Here is an 18,640-nt window from a genome sequence, read left to right as displayed (position 1 = left end):
TTGAGACTGCACAATGAAAATGGTCTGGAAATAATACACTGAACAATGTTGTAGAAGTAAGGAGAACTACTGTGCACAGATTAGTCAACTGGTTTTCAAAAAGATGAAGAGATATTCGAAAAGGTGCAAAAGGCAGTTGACTAAGGTGGCTTCTTGTCTCTCTGGGATGTTAAGTATGGAGAAATGTTGAGAAGTCATAAATAATAGGGTTTGGTGGATAAGTCAAGGAGGGAGAGGGGTGGAGATATGACAGAGACATTATTATTATTATTATTACTATTATACATCACACCTCCAGGGAGTCCAAAGACTCATCGAGGGAGGGCATCTACTCTACAAATCTTTGTCTCACTACTCCACCAGCCTTCATCATCTAACACCAACGCCATCTACCGCTGACTACCACCACTAGTACTTTCACAGACAATCACAACATCCATGCCCACAGTGGGATCCGAACCCGCAGCCTTTTGGCTGGAGAGTGGATATGCTAACCACTTGGCCAACCAGGCCAACATATAAGATGGTAAGTGATTCTTATCAGATTAACGTTGAAGAAGTTTTCTCATGGAATGGTGGGCGATTGCAGGGTTGGAGATCATCCCTGGAAGCTGTATAAGGAGGGTGTGAACAAAGGAGTAAGAAGGATGCTTTATGCACGAAGAATGGCAAATAATTAGAATGCACTGCCTGACAGCATGATGTCTGCAAAGAATGTGAATGTATTTAAGGCATTCGCATTCTCTGGTATGATGAGTAGTGTACTGGTGGACCTCCCATGATATGATTTTGACTCCATGGAGGTCTGAAGATAATATTATTATTATTCGGATGTCTGCTGATAATGCAAAGTTAAGAGAGTTATAAGGAGTAATACTTATAGCAATTCTGTTAACTTCCTTCAAGAAGATTTAAAGGGACTTAACTTTGACATATGAGTGACATTACAACTTGAATGTTAACAAGTGCAGCATGTGCACTTTGGAGTGTAAAGGTATATGGCTCTGTATTATACTGGAGGAAGTGCTTCAGAAATGAATGAGATTTAGGATTGGAAGAGACAGAGACCTGATATTCAGAGGGCATACTACTGGTGTCACAAGACTACACAACACACACTGCTGCTGTGATAAGAAACACAATGACATGAGATAAGAAAGTTGGTTATACCACTGTATGAGGCATTCACACCACACAGAGTAACTAACTGTATGCAAATTTGATCACCTAGTTCCCATTTCAATGCAGAAACTCTGGAGAAGATCCAAAGTATTGTGAAATCAGGATCTAGAATGGTTATGGGGAGAGGTTATGGAAATGTAAATTGCAAAATTTACTGGATGTAATATGATGGAAATTTGAAATAGAGAGGAGATTTTATTAAATTTAGTTACAAAAACTGGGATTATGCATGAGTTTAAGGTATGAAAGATATGTTGCTTGCTAAATGAGAGATCTTCTACAGTAATTATTAACTCAATGAACGTTTGCTATAATAATAATAATTACAACTAGTACTTTGCACATTTCTAAGTAGGAAAAGCTCGCCTGGTTAACCAAATGATATTAATCTCTGGTTAATCTCTCCACTCTTTGTCCAACAAACTATGGGTTCAATTCCCACTGAAGAATAGATGTTTGTGAAAGATTAAGTGATCAAAGATTATATTTTTAGATTATATATTTTATATATATATATATATATATATATATCAGCCACTGTGGCACCACCACTCTTCTTAGTGGAGGCTAAAGTGTATAGAAAAAAGTACCGTGTTTGGTCTCTGAAATAGGATTCACATATGTTAAAAATAATTTTCCATTCAAGTTTCAAAATTTCTTGCTTTTAATAAAATTACTTACCAGTAGTTCTCCTGAAAGAACTTCCAAAAGAGAGATAAGATTATGTCCATCTCGCAAATCATCAAATAAGTCTTCTATGTGCCTATTTGCCTAAAAATAAAATATGACAGTGATTAGTAAGTTAGTTAACATACTCAAATGAATATTAAGAAGTAATGCCTAAATTAATATTATGGGATCAATTTATTTCCTTGATAACAGGAAATAAATGCAAAAGTAACAAATATAGACATTTAATTATCTGTAACTGAAATCTGAAAACATTTCTAAACTGGACATGAATTTAAATTATATTTTTTCAAAAAATGTAATTGAAATTCATGTCGAGATAATGAATCTCGATAATAATATGGACTTCGACTAAACTTTCAGTCTTTCATTACTGATTAACCTCTCTCTCTCTCTATCTATCTATCTTTCTTTCTTTCTTTCTTTCTTTTGATGGCAAAAATACAAATAAAAATCTATTCAGTTATTTTATTAAGATAGCTCTTCCAAAGCTATTTCTTACAACAATAATAGAGAATTATTTCCCTAATGACAATTTTAGTCACATGTGCATAAATTTTCATTAGAGAAAATGGTTAAATGCCTCAGTTATCCAATATGTTATTAAACATGACAAAGAAAATACCACAGACTTTTTTTTTAGTGTTCATACTGGCTGTCACTGCTAATAGTTCTGATGCTCAAAGGGCAGATCAGGAAAACAAGTAGAGATATGAAAAGTGAAGTGATTTATTATTATTGTTGTTGTTTTAAAGGAAAGGACAGAATATTGAGCAGTACAGACAACATTACAGGAGAGTGGTTTCTTATCTTCTACCTTTGACATACCAGCAAGGAGAGTTAATCTTGAGAGAAAAAGAGAGAGAGAGAGAACTAATGTATCAATAGACTGGACATGAGTAAGATGAAACAAAAAACGTAAGCACTACTGCTGTGATTATTTTGTCTCCAAAAATAAGTCATAGAAATGGTGCCATACAATTTTTAATTTTATCGTAATATCAATGCTTTGAAAGCTGATGTGCCACTACACTTGGGTCAGAATTTTATCTAAGATCAACTCCAATCAAGGGACCATCACCATTGTATGATGATCAATACTACTGAATAAATAACCACCAGTCTATTTTCAATGACCGGTTAGTTACTTATAAATAATTAGAAGAAACAAGATGTGCTTTTGATCTTAGTGGCAGGATTCCAATGGATCCTGCGACTGAGATGAATAATACCTCTCCCACATCTCCTGACAGAAGGATGTGAGAGAAAGAGGTAGAGTTCCTGAGTTTATGCACCAACTACTCATGTGACAATCTATCAAATATCTTTGCAAAGTTCAAGAATATCATATTTGAATCTCCCTTATCCAAATATATTTTTCACCATATCATAAAATGCAAGTAGATTACAAAAGGAAAGACCTATCTTTTACAAACCCACTGACTGACATAGAGAATTCTATATCATAACCTAGTCCTGAATTCCTAAGTAATATGTCCAATACTTTAATTACACTTGTAGATATACAAGCTGGTCTGTAACTTCAAACTTCTGTCCTCGAACTAAGTTTGTGTAAAGCACTATTTTGCTTTCTTTCCAATCCTTAGATACCAAGTCAAGGGTTTAGCTAATTCTTTTGCACAAAAATAATGCTAATTCTTCTGTTAAAAATAAATGGTTCATATGTCCATTTCCACAGACTTATTAACATCTAACCCAACCAACACTTGATGTACCTGTGAGTTTCTTCACCTTTAATCTTGCTATCATTTTCCTCTATAAAATAAATAAAAACTCTTCTATAAAATAAAGCAGTATTTATTTTATATAAAAGAGAGAGTTATTAAGGTTTTATAAGGTGGCAATCATTACTTTTTTGGCCAACCCTTGCATACACAGTGATTAGAGATAACTAAAATAATAATAAAGTGACAGAGGTAAAGTTGTAGCAAACCTCCTGCTTCCTGAGTAATCTGGCTTACTATTTTCTTCTTTTTTTTTTATATGAGATTTTTTTTTTTTTCCTGAGATAAGAGAGACAGGCCTAAATTCCAGTCCTAAACGAAAACTAGTATATCATTCATTTATTCGATGATGGCCACTTCATAAAATTCCAAGTTGTCTACGTAAAAAAAATCTGCATACAAATTATTATTATATTGTCAGACCTTATCTAGAAGATCTGTTATGAGGAGTCATCACTATTAAAAAACATGCTCATCAAACCTTAAACACATCTAAATTTTTTGCTGTTTCTACCAACAAACAAAAATCCTGCTCCTCCTCCTGAAAGAAAATCCTTGTTCTTTCACATCTCTCTCACTCTATGAAAAACAAATCCCTTAACCAAGTTATATTTCTTATCATATCATCCCTCGCTCCTCCTATCACATGGTGGTATCTTCTTCTTCAAACCAATCATTCTGATGCTATCTTATTCACTCATCTTTGGATCATTTTCAAAATCTCTTCCTCTTCTCAAAAACCAGAAAACCAACTATGCAAGCATCATATTGGAGATTTGGCTGCCTACAATATTCCTTCTAATTTTTGTAGCCAGCCCCCCCCCCCCCCCACACGAAAAAACTTTCATGAAAATGTTCACATTTCCAGTCTCAGACTCAATGTGTGCAGTGGCCTGTGCACATTGCTCTTTTGACACTGACATGGCCATTTCACACATTTGTTGAGCCACTCAAATTTAAATGATTTTTTTTTTCTATAGTTCTTTTCTGCTTTAATTTCGAAAGCGACATTTTGAGAATTTGAAGCACTAAAACTCCTAATGTAATATATATCATACTAATGTTGCCCCATTTTATTATCTAGCTATAACCTGTAAATTGTGAGCACTAAATTAATTTGTTTAAAAGAAAGAATAATTTGTTTAAATCCATGTAGCTACAAAACTCCATAGTTTTGTAGCTACGTATCACCATTTCATTTTGCATGAGTTCAAGTGACTGCACTATGTAGATAGTGGACACTAAACCTGCTAATACAACATCAGTCCACTCATACGTACAGGCTAAAAATAACTATTTAGAGTATATTGAGTTGGAATGGGTTATAGTAATATTGGAGTAGAGATACTGGAGAAATTACTAAATAAAATAAGGACATGTATGATTTATCATGGAATTTGTTTTTTTTAGTATATTCAAAATTATTGACTGTAAATTAGAGATTCTGAAAGCAAAAATTTTGTGCACACAGTTGATGTGTTCTCTTTTTGCCCAGTGTGCATACACATGCTACACAGCTTAAAGGGAACATTGCCTAGTTTGTGATTTGAATCAAGCCTTTTGCAATGGAAATTTCAAATCCATTTTCCTGGAAATTACTCAAGTTTTACAAACTTTTCCAACTAAAAAGGAATAACTTGATAATAACAAAAGATTATTATTGTTATGTGATACCTCCAGGGAGTCCAGAGACTCATCTAGGGAGGACACCTACTCTACAGCTGTCTTCACCAACTACACAAACCGCAACTACAATCATCATCTACACCGATGCCATCTACTGCCCACCACCACCCTAGTATTTTCACAGACAACCACAAACATCCATGCCCACAGTGGGATTCAAACTCGCAGCCTTTTGGCTGGAGAGCAGATATGCTAACCACTTGGCCAACCAGGCCAGCCTTATCCTTGCTTTAGTTCCACAGAAGCAAACTGCAGAAGTTGCCAATATATATAAGATATAATTTTGATTCCTTATACAGTTTCCAGGGATGGCCTCTTGTTCTACTCCCCACCACTCCCATTCTATGAAAAATATCTTCATGTGTTTTCAGTATGCCATTTTATGCCTCAATTATGTTAGCATGACCAGCAAATACTAGCTTAAATTTAATTCAGTTATTAAATTTTGTTGGGAACATTTTGAATGCAAAGATTTAATAGTTTTGTTATAGTATCAACCCATAATTTGTAATAATAATAATTTATATATTACGTCTTTTACGTGTTTCTGTAAAGCAGTATAAATGATGTGATTAAGTTTATAATATGTTTAAGGTATGATATTAAGCTAGAAGAAATAAAATTGTCTGGAAACTTGAATGCTTCTGGAGAGGTCCCAGATACAAGTACTTAAGGCAATATCACACTCTCAAATATTAGTTATAGACATTTAATAAATAATGTATAATTAGTATTATTTTTGTGCAAAAGAATTAGCTATACCCTTGACATGGTATCTAAGGATTGGAAAAGAAAGCAAAATAATAATAATAATAATAAAGGGGTTAAAGAAATGTAAATTGAAGCATTTAATGAATAGACAGAAAGGATATTATATGAATGAAATGTTTAAGTTAGAGAGGACATTTTACAGAATTTATTCAGAAGGGATGTTATATATAGAGTGGAGGACAAGGGTGGGTGAATGACAGGACTGGAAGTTTTTCTTTGACTGGAAGTTGTGTAAGGACACAGTGACGAGAGGAGTGAGGAGCAGATTTTTTCACATGGAGAATTAAGGGTAAGTAGAGTGCACTGCCAGCATATGTTGTGAATGCTAGGCATATGAATGAGTTTCAAGTTTAGTATGATAAATATTTCACAGACTGAATAAGTGAGACCACCTAGAATGATTTTGATGTCTCCACAGACTCTGTTATGAACAATAATACTTTTTTTTTATAAAAAAAATAGCATGAGCAGTTTTAACAGTTTTTACTAAAGTCAAAATAATATGTAATAAAATAAACACAACCATTAATTTCATTATAAAATTTATTCCATAAATATCAAAGACATACACTGACTGCTGCTATCCTTCTTACCTTTCTCTTTTTTCCATTAAGCAGGGGGAAAAAAAAGTCAGTAACATATATAAATCAGCAGTAAAATACAAAGTTCTGTAAATAATCTCTACATTTAAGTAAAATTATATAAGCTTTTAAGTACATATAAGCTTTTTAGTCTGAAAACTAAATTTAACCAACATGTTTTAACTGAAATAAAAAGCAATAACCAAACTTATTGTGCAGAAATATGTGCACATTAATTTTGTGCAAGCTTTTTGGGAAAATATGTGGAAGAAAGTTGTTTATACTTTGCGCAAGTTAAAGATAAGAAGCAATAATTCTGAAGTTTTAGGAAATGGTCTCAATTGGGAGGATGAATGGCAAACAAGAGTGGCTGACTTTCAGAGAGAGAGATAGATGAGCTGAAAGAGCAGGTGGAATGGCTGGGGGAATAAGATGAGAAGTGTGAAAGATGAGATTAGGAGATTGGAAGAGACGAATGCAAGGCGAATCAGAGGAGGAGTGAGAGAGAGTTATGAGAATGGTAGAAGAAGAGAGAATAGGAACAGTATAAGAGAGGGAATGAGAGAGAGTTATGGGAGTGATAGAAGAGGAGAGAATGGGAACAGTAGGAGAGAGGAAATGAGAGAGTTGTATGAATGATAGAAGAGGTGAGAATAGGATAAGTGGAAGAGAGGGAATAAGTATCAGATATAGGAATGATAGAAGAGGAAAGAATGGAAACAGCAGGAGAGAGGGAATGAGAGGAATGCAAGGGAGCACAGGGACTAGGGATAGAGTGATGTCAGGAAGGTAGGTAAGTAGGGGATCACAGAGAGAAAGTGTGACAGGAGAGAGAGAGAGAGAGAGAGAGAGAGAGAGTGTGAGGGATGCATGTGAGCAATCGAGGAATAGGGTGGCATTTTTCCATTGGGCTCAGCATTTTTTGGCAGGATGGGAAGGGAAAGCTTGGTGGTGGAGTACTGCTTATGATAAGTGACAACCTATGTCCTCTAAGAATGGAGGCTTTGGAAGGCTGTGACACTAATGATTTTGAAGGCATATGGTGTGAGGTGGAGGTGGGCAAGACAGGATATTTAGTCGGGTGTTGCTACAGACCAAGGAGCACAGAGGGTGGGGACCAGAAGATGTTGAGACAGCTGAGCTTGGTAAGTGCAAGAAGAATGATTGTTATGGGAGATTTTAACTACAGCAGTGTAAATTGGGGAGAGGAAGATGCATGTAGCAATAAGGGAATGGAATTTTTAGAATTCTTGAGAGACAGATGTCTTAGGCAAGATGTAATAGAGGAAACAATAGGTTCAAGAGTTTTGGATTTGGTTTGCATAGCATCAGAAGAGCTGATAATAACTGAGATGACATCTCTCCCACCAGTTGGAGAGTGATGGGTCGAAAAGCCACACAGATATTTAGTAGTTTTAGCACCCTAGCTATGCGTTCACTAACCCCGTGTACATAGGGGATAGGTATACATATAGGTTCTTCTGTACTTGAAGAATACAAAATACTGTAATTCTTTTACAAAAGAATTACAGTATATTAATTCCTCCTTCATATCCAATGGCTATAAGAAGTCCTTCATAAAAAGAGCTTTAAGTAGTCGTGCTTCAGCATCCTCTTCAAGTACAGAAGAACCTACACGTATACCTTTCCCCTATGTACACGGGGTTAGTGAACACATAGCTAAGGTGCTAAAATCACTAAATATCTGTGTGGCTTTTCGATCCATCAGAAAAATCTCCACATTCCTAATGTCTCCAAAGGACAAGCTCCCACATCTCAGCTATTCAGTTGTCTACCAGATTCCCTGCTCATGTGGATTATCATATTTCGGACAAACAGGAAGATCTGCTTAGGTCCGGTTAGAAGAACACCAGTTGTACATCCAGTACCTTGAACCTGAACAGTTTGGAATTGCAGAACATGCCATCAACACCAAACATAGAGTTAAGTGGAACAAGACAAAAGTCATTCACAAAAGTCGGTTCCTAATGGAACGGCTATACAAAGAAACATGTGAAACATCACTTCACTTCCCTAACCTAAACAGATACAATGGTCTACATCTTTCCTAACATATAATTGTATACACATATATATATATATATTTATAAAAAAAATATAAAATAATAAAAAAAAATTTTAATTATTATAATTGAATAATTCAATAATTATTATTTAATAAATAAATAACTAAATAATTAAATTTAAATAATTACATTTAAATAATTAAAAATAAATAAATAAATAATAATAATAATTAAATAAATTTAGGAAATTTAACCTTAGCTACTTAGGTGGCGCTTTGTGAATATAACAGTTATTGTTTAATTAACCTAGTACCTATACTGATGATGCCTGTGATACTCAGGTGAAAATTCTACGAATGAAGAATAATTTACGTGAGTTAATTCCATTATTATAATAGTTAGTAACATGTCTACTCACAGTATTTCCTTACTGAAACTTATAAATATGTTCATCAAGAGTAAATCATATGAAATATCATTAATAAATAGCTTCAACAGCAGTGACCCAAGGACAGTACCAAGAACAGCACTATTACAGCAAATAAATAATTACAAATGAGACACAGTTCACCAATGGAATCCAAATTTCCCCACTCAGAACCTGTGGACAGATAATCTCGTGGAATGGAATTGCTGTCATGTCATCAGCAACAGTTTTTCATTGATTTGGATCAGTGCTGATGTTTATTAGAACCTGAATAGTTCTATTAAAACCTATATTGCTCTTCTACTCAGGTTAAGAAGAACAAAAGACACAATCTTTTTTGTTTTTAATCATCTGCCCATTTTTTTTTCGTTGTTCTTTTTGGATTATTAATTGCTCCATTAATAATCCAACTAAACCTGTATATTATGCATGATGATTCTGAATTGTACCTATCCTGCTTGCTGGATAGCTAGAAGTGTGCTAACTATGTGGCCTTCTCCACACTTCCTTGACCTAAATCCAATAGACTTTTGTGTGGGTGGGCCTTTAAAATCTTACGATCTCTTGTGCTGTTACCTCAAGTGTTATATATCTAGAATCTCTCTATAAATGAACTATGGCAAACTACATGCTAGTTTGCAATACACCAGAAATTTTCTGGATAGATTTTGAAGTCTGTGACACTACATTCAAGCTGAACATTTTAAACACTTGTGAAACCCAAACCTTTGAATTCATCTTGCATACCATGATCTCTAATTTGTGTCTGTTTTTTTTTTTTTCTTACAACAAAAGTGGTTATGGTTGATGCAAATAAGGTTGTAAAAAATAGTCTCACAAAATGTTTTACTACAGTATGTGATATTTCTTCAATATTCAAAAATAACTCATTATCATAAAGACTTCATATGAAAATATAAACATTTTATATGATTTCATTTCCGAGTATGTGGGACATGCTCCCAAACTTTTGAAAAACCTTTCAGGGACACCTTATATGTGTATAAAAAAATATTCTTTCTTCCTTTTGTATTTTTTCATATTATTAATAGTAAATGGTGGGAATAATTACAGGTACAATATAAAATTCGGGGAACAGATCACTAACATACAATTAATATAATAATAATAATAAACTAACTCCTTTTATTCCCTTATAGGGAGTAGGTGAGGCCTTTAAACCTTATTTAGCTTTTTGGAGACTGAGTAGACAATTTAGTCTCCACCAGTAGCAAATCAGAGATAGCTGGCCCATGTCTATCACTAATTATAGGCGGCCACCGCTGAAGAGAATGGCAAACAAGTGCTACTGTGTTTGGTACCTAACTCTAACAGGATATTGGAAAATACCGTCTGAAATAATGTGGGTTCTACAGTCAATTTTCTTAAGTTTACGGAAAAAAACCCACAGTTGCCAGAGATCAACTAACTTGGGAACTAGTCGAAGAAAGGCTTAGGAAAAGTTCCTACAATCAGTGACTAAACTTGAACTATAAGTCTATCTTTGGGCAGCCTAGCACAGAGGATGCAAGCACCACTTCCACTAAGCAACACAGGCCTCTTAATAAATATACAGTTATACAATTAATTTAATGAAGATAAATCTACAATTAATTACACAATATTTCCAGCCCATACCCTTCAAAATGTTTATTATTATTATTATTATTGTGTATAATAAAATTTATAATCAGACTATATGTTAAGTATGTCAATATGAAAGTCTGAGAAGCATGGCCATAAACTTTCTTTAAAGCTTAATTTAAAGAAAGTTTATGATGATGCTTCTGCAGAATTCCATCTAAAAAATGGGAATCTATGAATCCCACCAACTAGGGCTACATAATTCACAAATTCTGCTCTAGAGGACAAGCATTGAATTATTTCCAACCACTTAAGACCTGCAATAAACAGGGTAGTAATCTCCCAGCAGGCAATAAAATTCATCTTCCACAGCAAGAATAAGATACACACATATCTATAAGAATGAAATTTATTAAGACAAGAAATTATTAAATATTATTATTAACACAAGACTCCCATGGAGGGAAAAGACTCATTATGGGAGGCAAACATTAACTTAGTTCGGTGTTTCTCAAACTTCAGATATCTGCATACCCCTTCTTAAATTTTCATTATTACCAAGTACCCCTAATTAATTAATTAAAAATCAATTAATTAAAAATCAATAATTAAAATTAAAAAATTAATTTAAAATAATAATTAAAATTAATAAATTAATTTAAAATATTATTTAAAATTAAATATCTATTTTATTTGAATTTATATGTTCATGTAAACAAAAAAATTATATTTATTTTTAAATTTTGGTTCTCTAAATATGTCAGACAACACACTCTTATCAATTTCATTTGATCCAGATGCAATATCAACGTTTTCTTGTTGCTTACAGCTACTTGTATTTGCTATATTGCTCTCTTTTGGGGGTTTTATAAATCCAATCTTTAACCAATGATCCATAAGTAAGAATTTGAAAGCTAAAAAAAAATACTGTATTTACTCGAATATAACTCTTAACTTTTTTCCCAAAATTAAAGCTAAAAAATCGTGTTGCGAGATACGTGCGGGAATTGTCGGAAACTAAAGTTTTCAGAAAAAAACTGAAAATGCTGCGACTTACCAAGAAGCTCCTACTCACTATCACTACTTTTGGCATCGAGAACAGTTTCTTTGTATATATCGTCAAAGTCATCTACCCAAATAGAGTCAACTTCTTTCCCATTATTTCAAGCAAAAATTACCAGTAATTTACAAGACTTGAGATACGTAGAGCAGCGAAGAACTGCATATGATTGGTGCAGTATTAACAAAAGATCGTGCGAACCAAAGACAAATTAGCATTTCAACAGTTGAGTTGAAATGCTAATTCATCAAACGAATTCCATAATATCTGAAACACAATCACTATATATTTCTTAGTTTTAACACATTAATGACAGGGGTGATATCAAGCAAAACCATATGCCACCGGCAACATATGGTTTTGCTTGTTCTATATAGCAGTTTCTGTTGGAGAAGGGATGTGATTCATTAGTTAGTTCCGTTTTATCTCATTGTCTCTAATTGCACTGTTTGTTGAAAAATATAATGACTCCTTTAATTATGCATAGCTGAAAATTGCTACATACCCCCTAACGACCTTTCGCGTACCCCCAGGGGTATGCACACCACACTTTGAGAAACACTGACTTAGTTGGATATACTTAGTTTGATGTTGTTATAGACCTGGTAATGTGGATGGTAGTGACTATAAAATGTATAATCAAATTTGCTAAGCAAATAAAAACAGGGTGATCATTATGGCAATATAGACTGGGATGATGAGACAGCAAATGGAAGTAAAGAAAACGAGTTTCTCAAGTTTTTGAGGAACAACTACTTCAGACAGTACGTAACAGAGGGCACACAAGGATTGAGGATCCTTGGATTTGATCATACTCATCAGAAGATGTAATTATAAATGAGGTGTCAAATCACCCTCCAGTTGGTGAGAGTGACCATGAAGTGATTACCTGGGTGGTTGTCAGCAGAGTAGTGTAAAGACCTCTGTGAGAAAAGGATATATGTGTGGAACCACGAGGCTGGTGATTATGAGGAGCTCAGGAGACAGCTTGCAGATGTAGCATGAAATGAGGAGTTAGCTGAAAAAGAGATCAATGCAGCTTGGGGATAATCAAGAACTATCTAGTAGAAGCAATGTCTAAATGTATTCCAAGTGGCAGAAAGTTAAATAAAGTAGGTGTGAATGGATGAATGGAGAATTAAGCATGTGATATAGAGAAAAAAAGGCATAATGGAGGCAACATAACAGAAGCAATAATAACCAATTCCATGAGGATTACAAAGGCCAGGCAAGGAGGATGAGTTGGTTGGTGAGAGTAACAAAAGTGAAGTATGAGCAGCAGTTAGCTAATGAAGCCAAAAAGAATCCTAGGGAGTTCTTTTGATATGTAGCCAGCAAAAGAAAGAATGATTATGGAAAGATGACACTGATTGGAGAAAAATGGTATGAGGACAACTGTTGCAGAAGATATAGTAGAGATGAGCAGATCATAAAGGCCTTTCATTCTTGTGAATATGACATCATGGAGAGATTGACAGCAGTTCATGATGGGGGAGGAGAGACTGACTGTAAGTGAGCAAGAGGTGCATGGGCAATTAAGAAACCTTGATGCTAATAAGACTGTGGGACTTGATAATATATCACCACATATTCTGAAGGAATGTGCCAAGGAGTTGACATCTGCCTTGACATATTTGTTTAATATGCGTCTTGCACTGGGCCGAGTGCCCAAGGAGTGGAACAAAGGCAAGAATGTGCTGCTTAATAAGGGAGGTGACAGAATTCAAACATCAAATTATAAGCCTATCTGTGTGTCAGTTGTTGTGGTTAAAGTGTTGGAGAGGCTGATAAGAACAAGGATCCAGAAATGGGTTGATAACAGTGATATTATCTTTGATTGACAACATGGATTTCCTAAACGGAAGTCATGTTTTAGTAATCTACTTAGTTATCACAATGAGTAATGTTTAATGAGATAGTTTTCTGTATTGAGATGACATGTTTATTAAACAATAAAAAAGAAAATAATAAAAAACCCGACAAGTTTCGTTCGTCGTAAGACTTACATCATCAGGGGTAATAGTGTATAAAAGTTTAACACAACAACAACCAAAGATTAATCGATAATTAATAGTCCATTAGATGCTTTTTTTTACTTCATAACTGTTCATTAATTGAGAACCCAAATGCAAAATGATACATTCGTTACTGTATGCTTGTTGGAACAATGCTAGTTGTTGCCACGTTCTGTGGCTCACGTGTGTTATATCCGAGGTGTGTGGCAGTTAAATTTTTGATAAAGGCAGCCACACTTGATGTAAAATCAAGTGTGGTCTGCCTTTATGAACTGCTCATCTCCATGATATCTTCTGCAGCAGTTGTCCTCATGCCATTTTCTCCAAATCATGTGTGGTTTTTATTGAACTGTGTAGGGATTCTAAGCATTTTTGCAGCTTCTTTAAATTTTCTTGTGAAACAGTTCTTATCAACATATAACATGTTAGCCTGTTGCCAGAGTATGTGGTCAGTAGTAGCTGTGTGGAATGCTATGCCTGATTTGTGTTCCCTTCTTTTTTCGACGTCTTTTAGATGTTCAGCCATGCGGATTTCTCCTGACTTTCCCATCTGGCTTATGTAACAGGTGCCATTAGAACAGTGAATCTGATAGACGCCTAGTTTTTTATGGGATGATGATGAGGTTTTGGTGGACATAGGAATCTTGATTATTTTTTGTAAAGGAAGAAAAGCCACTTTATGTTGTACTTGCAGAGCAATGCAGCTAATTTGTCTATGACATTCTTGATGTATGGCAGCGTGATTGCATTCTTGAAATCTTGTTTTGATAAGGGAGTTGCAGGAGCTGTATTAAGGATTTTTTTGATTGTCTTGGTTTCAAAACCATTGTGTGAGGTTCTGTGTCAGGTAGTGTAATTCTTCATTTCACTTCATCTGTGTGCCAGATATATTGTATGTTCTGTCTCTCAAGGTTTCTATAGAACTAGAAGAACATAAAAAATTACCTTTCTTTTATATCTTGATAGAAGTAAACGAACAGGAGAAAAAGGTTATCTTTTCCATATAAAGAAAACCTACCACAACAAGAAGATTTCTTAATGCTGCCTCACACCACCATCCATTGAAAAAATAGGCATAATTAAGACAACTTGGAGCTATAGCATGAGGAACAAGCCAGAAGAGTAACTCGGTAAGGAAAATAAAAGTGCAGTACGAGCAGATATTGGCAAATCAAGCAAAGAAAAACCCTAGAGAGTTATTTAGATATGTGGCAAGTAGAAGGAATAATGATCATGGGTAAGATGATGTTAATGGATAAAAATGGTAGAATGGTAACTGCAGCAGAAGACATTGTTGAAGTATTCAGTGATCAATTTATAAGGGTGTTTCATCCTGATTAGGGTGGAATCAAGAGAAACTTAAGTGTAGAAGACATAGGAGAGGATGGCTTAATTGTGAGTGAGCAGGAGGTATCTGAGGAAATAAATAATCTTGATGTCAATAATCATGTTTTACTTACTTATGTACTATAACAAGATGACAAATACCATGGACAGGGGAGATGCATATACAGTGGTATACTTAGATTTTGCAAAAGCTTTTGATAGACTTCCCTACTAAATAAATTGAAACAGATAGGATTGGATAACACTTCTGAGTTGGATCAGTGACTGGCTGATAGAAGGTGTCATAAAGTTGTATATAGGGGTACAGTATCCCAGAAGAGGAAGGTCACTAGCGGTGTACTACAGATATCAGTTTTGGGGACCATTGTTGTTCAATTTGTATGTTAATGATATTGGAATGGGTTTAACTAGTGATATGCAACTGTTTGCAGATGATGCAAAACTGAGGAGAGCAATATAGAGTCAGGGGGATGTTATGGCCTTACAGGAGGACTTGAACAGATTGCATGAATTGGCAGGTAAGTGGAGCTATCAGTTCAATGTAGCAAATTGTAAGGTTTGAGATTTGGTAAGCAACAATGGGATGTAAAGTATACACTTGGTGAAGAAATTTTAAAGGAAGTAGAGAATATGAGAGATCTAGGAGTGATAGTGGACAAGGACTTGAAATTCAGGGGCCACATTGCACAAGTTGTTAAGACATCACATTGGATAATGGCAATGATGCAGAGGACCTTGACATGCAGAAATAGAGGTTATGATGCTATTGTATAAGGCCTTGATCAGGCCTCATATGGATTATTGTCTACAGATTAGGTTGCTGGGATTTCATGGTGATGAGGATATGTTGGAAAGAGTCCAAACAAGATTTGCAAATGTGTCAGTGGTCTTTAGAATGTGGAATATGAGGACAGTTTGAGAGAATGTAAGTTGCAGAGCCTCGTGAGTAGGAGGAAGAGTGGGGGGGGGGGGATATGGTTGAGACATATGAGCTAGTCAGGAGTTATTATCAGGTTGACATGGAAGAGATTTTCATAGAATAGGAGGGGGGGGATAGAACAGGAGGCCATCAATGGAAACTGTATAATGAGAGTGTAAGCAAAGAAGTGAGGAGAAGATTGGTGAGTGGAATGGATTGCTTAAGTGTGTTGCAAATGTAGTCACATTGAATTAATTTAAGGCACAGTTGGATGAGCATTGTGTGCAATACTGTAATACTATTTACAATACTCTAAAAAATACCTCCAACAATGAGTCTCTGACACCATGAAGGTCAATGTTAATAATGATAATAACAGTATGTATGTAACAAATGCACATAATCAAGTTTAGGTTTATGTAGATTTACAACCTTTCACAGTTGGGATTCGCAATTAAAAAAATTAAAAACAATATAAGGTTCCACTCTTTACATTCATATATTCTACAGCCTATAATGAAAAATATCATTATTTTAATGAACCATTCAACTCATATATCATTTATGATATTTTAGTCCACCTTGTAACCCACCACCTATTTTCTTCTAAAAATCCTTTTGTATTTTCAGAAGCATGCTGTAAAATGCATAGCATTCATATTAATGGTCCATCCATAATCATAAATAACTCTACTCTGGTTGGATCAACTTTATTCAAATTTCTTATTTGGGATCTTTGCTAAATGTGTTAAGCCAATTTTTGATTTAAATTGAACCATTTACCGATAAAAAGTAGGATAAAATGATTTGAAATTCAATATAATACTAGTATGAGGGTCGTTTGAAAAGTTCTCGGCCTAACAATGAAAAAACGAATTTATAATTTCAAAATTATTTTTATTTTTCAACATTATCTCTCTTAAAACTAATACATTTATTCCAGCAATGCTCCAGCACCATTATCCTGTCCCTGTAGTGGTTCTCAGTAAGATTTGAAAAATATCCCTCTACAGCTGCAATCACCTCTTGATTCGAAGAAAAGCACTGACCAGTGAGGAACAGTTTTAGTTTTGGGAAGAGACAGAAATCAGAGGGAGCCAAATCTGGGGAATAGGGTGGATGTTCCAGCAATTCATTGTGCAGATCCCTTAATTTTCCCATTGCCAAAACACCTTTGTGGGCAAGTGCATTGTCCTGATGAAAGATGATTTTTCTTCTGCAAACCGGCTCTTTTCTCACAAATTTTTTCGTCTAATCTGGTTAAAAGATCAGAATAATATTCCCTGGTTATTATTTTACCCTTTACAAGATAATTAATAAACAAAATGTCTTTAGCATCTCAAAACACTGATGCCATGACCATTCCTGCTGATAGAACTAACTTTGTCTTCTTTGGCGCTGAACAACTGGCTTCTGTCCACTGTTTTGACTGCTGTTTGGATTCTGGTGTGTAATGGTGAATCCAAGTCTCATCCATAGTAATAATCAATGCACAAAATCAGTTTTATTCTTGTTAAAATGCTCCAAGCACTGTTCAAAGATTTTCATGCAAGTGTGTTTTTGATCTGCTATGAGCAAGCGTGGAACCCATCTTGCACAAAGCTTTTTTATTTGCAATTCTTATTGCAGAATATACCCTACACGTTCTTTTGAAATGCCTATAGTCTCAGCAATTTCATGCACTTTGACTCACCAGTCATCCAATTCCATATTGTGCACTTGATCAATGATTTCTGGTGTTGTTACACTTTTTGAACATCCTTCACGTGGATCATCTTCAAGGCTGGTACGGCCACGTTTAAACTTGTCAGCCCATTTCTTAATTGTTGAAAGTGAAGAAAAAGAGTGCCCATAACTTTTATGAACTTCGAATGAATTTCTTTTGGCATTAAACCTTCTTTTACAAAGAAGTTTATAACCGCACGATATTCAATTTTATTCATTTCGCAGGATACAGACAACACTTTTGCTTCAGACAGCTGTATAAAACTACTTGATAGAATGACTTGATATTTCACATGGATGCTTATGACAGATGTACCAACTAAGAAAAAAAATCTTTCAGATAGTATTACCATCTATGGTTGAGGCCGAGAACTTTTCAGGCCACCCTCGTATATAGTATTTATGATCTGTACTAGAATTTGTGAAATGATCTCAATTTTAGATTATACTAGACTATAAATGATAAAAGTATTCAAAATAATACAGAATGATACAGACAAAGAATATATTATAAATAACAATAAATGAACTGTCAAGCACATATGCCAAACAAGCTTAAGTTCATTTGCTCTGATAACAAAAAATACAATCATATAGCTACACAATAATACTAGTGCAAAACATATTTTTCTGATTGACTCAGAATATTTTCATATTTCTTCCAGAATGTGTTTATATTTTTTATTTTTTACATTTTCCATCAAATCATAACAGTAAATAATGACTGATTCCTAAGGTCTTAACACAGTAGTGATGACACTTTTTGGTTTTAAAGACCTGGATTAAAATCCTGTCTATGATGCAAAGAATATTTTTAAGGGCTATTCAACTGAAAGTGAATTAGCAAAGTTTCAGAATTTTTCCTCCCAAGAGCTTGCAAA

General features: G+C 34.6%; 1 protein-coding gene across 1 annotated transcript in view; it reads right to left on the bottom strand.

Annotated features, from left to right (window-relative positions):
- Positions 1–1,830: 1,830 nt before the first annotated feature.
- Positions 1,831–18,640, bottom strand: part of LOC150107494 (calmin-like) — a 301,942-nt gene continuing 285,132 nt past the window's right edge. The window contains exon 4 of the mRNA XM_090392111.1: positions 1,831–1,953. Coding sequence (XP_090248237.1) covers positions 1,831–1,953 — 123 coding nt within the window. The remainder of the gene's footprint in view (positions 1,954–18,640) is intronic.

Source organism: Typopeltis vanoorti, chromosome 4 (assembly GCF_054136105.1).
Source record: "Typopeltis vanoorti isolate ZY-2024b chromosome 4, IOZ_Tvanoo_1.0, whole genome shotgun sequence".
In the NCBI taxonomy this organism is placed as follows: domain Eukaryota; kingdom Metazoa; phylum Arthropoda; class Arachnida; order Uropygi; family Thelyphonidae; genus Typopeltis; species Typopeltis vanoorti.
This window is presented reverse-complemented; position numbering and strand designations above follow the sequence as displayed.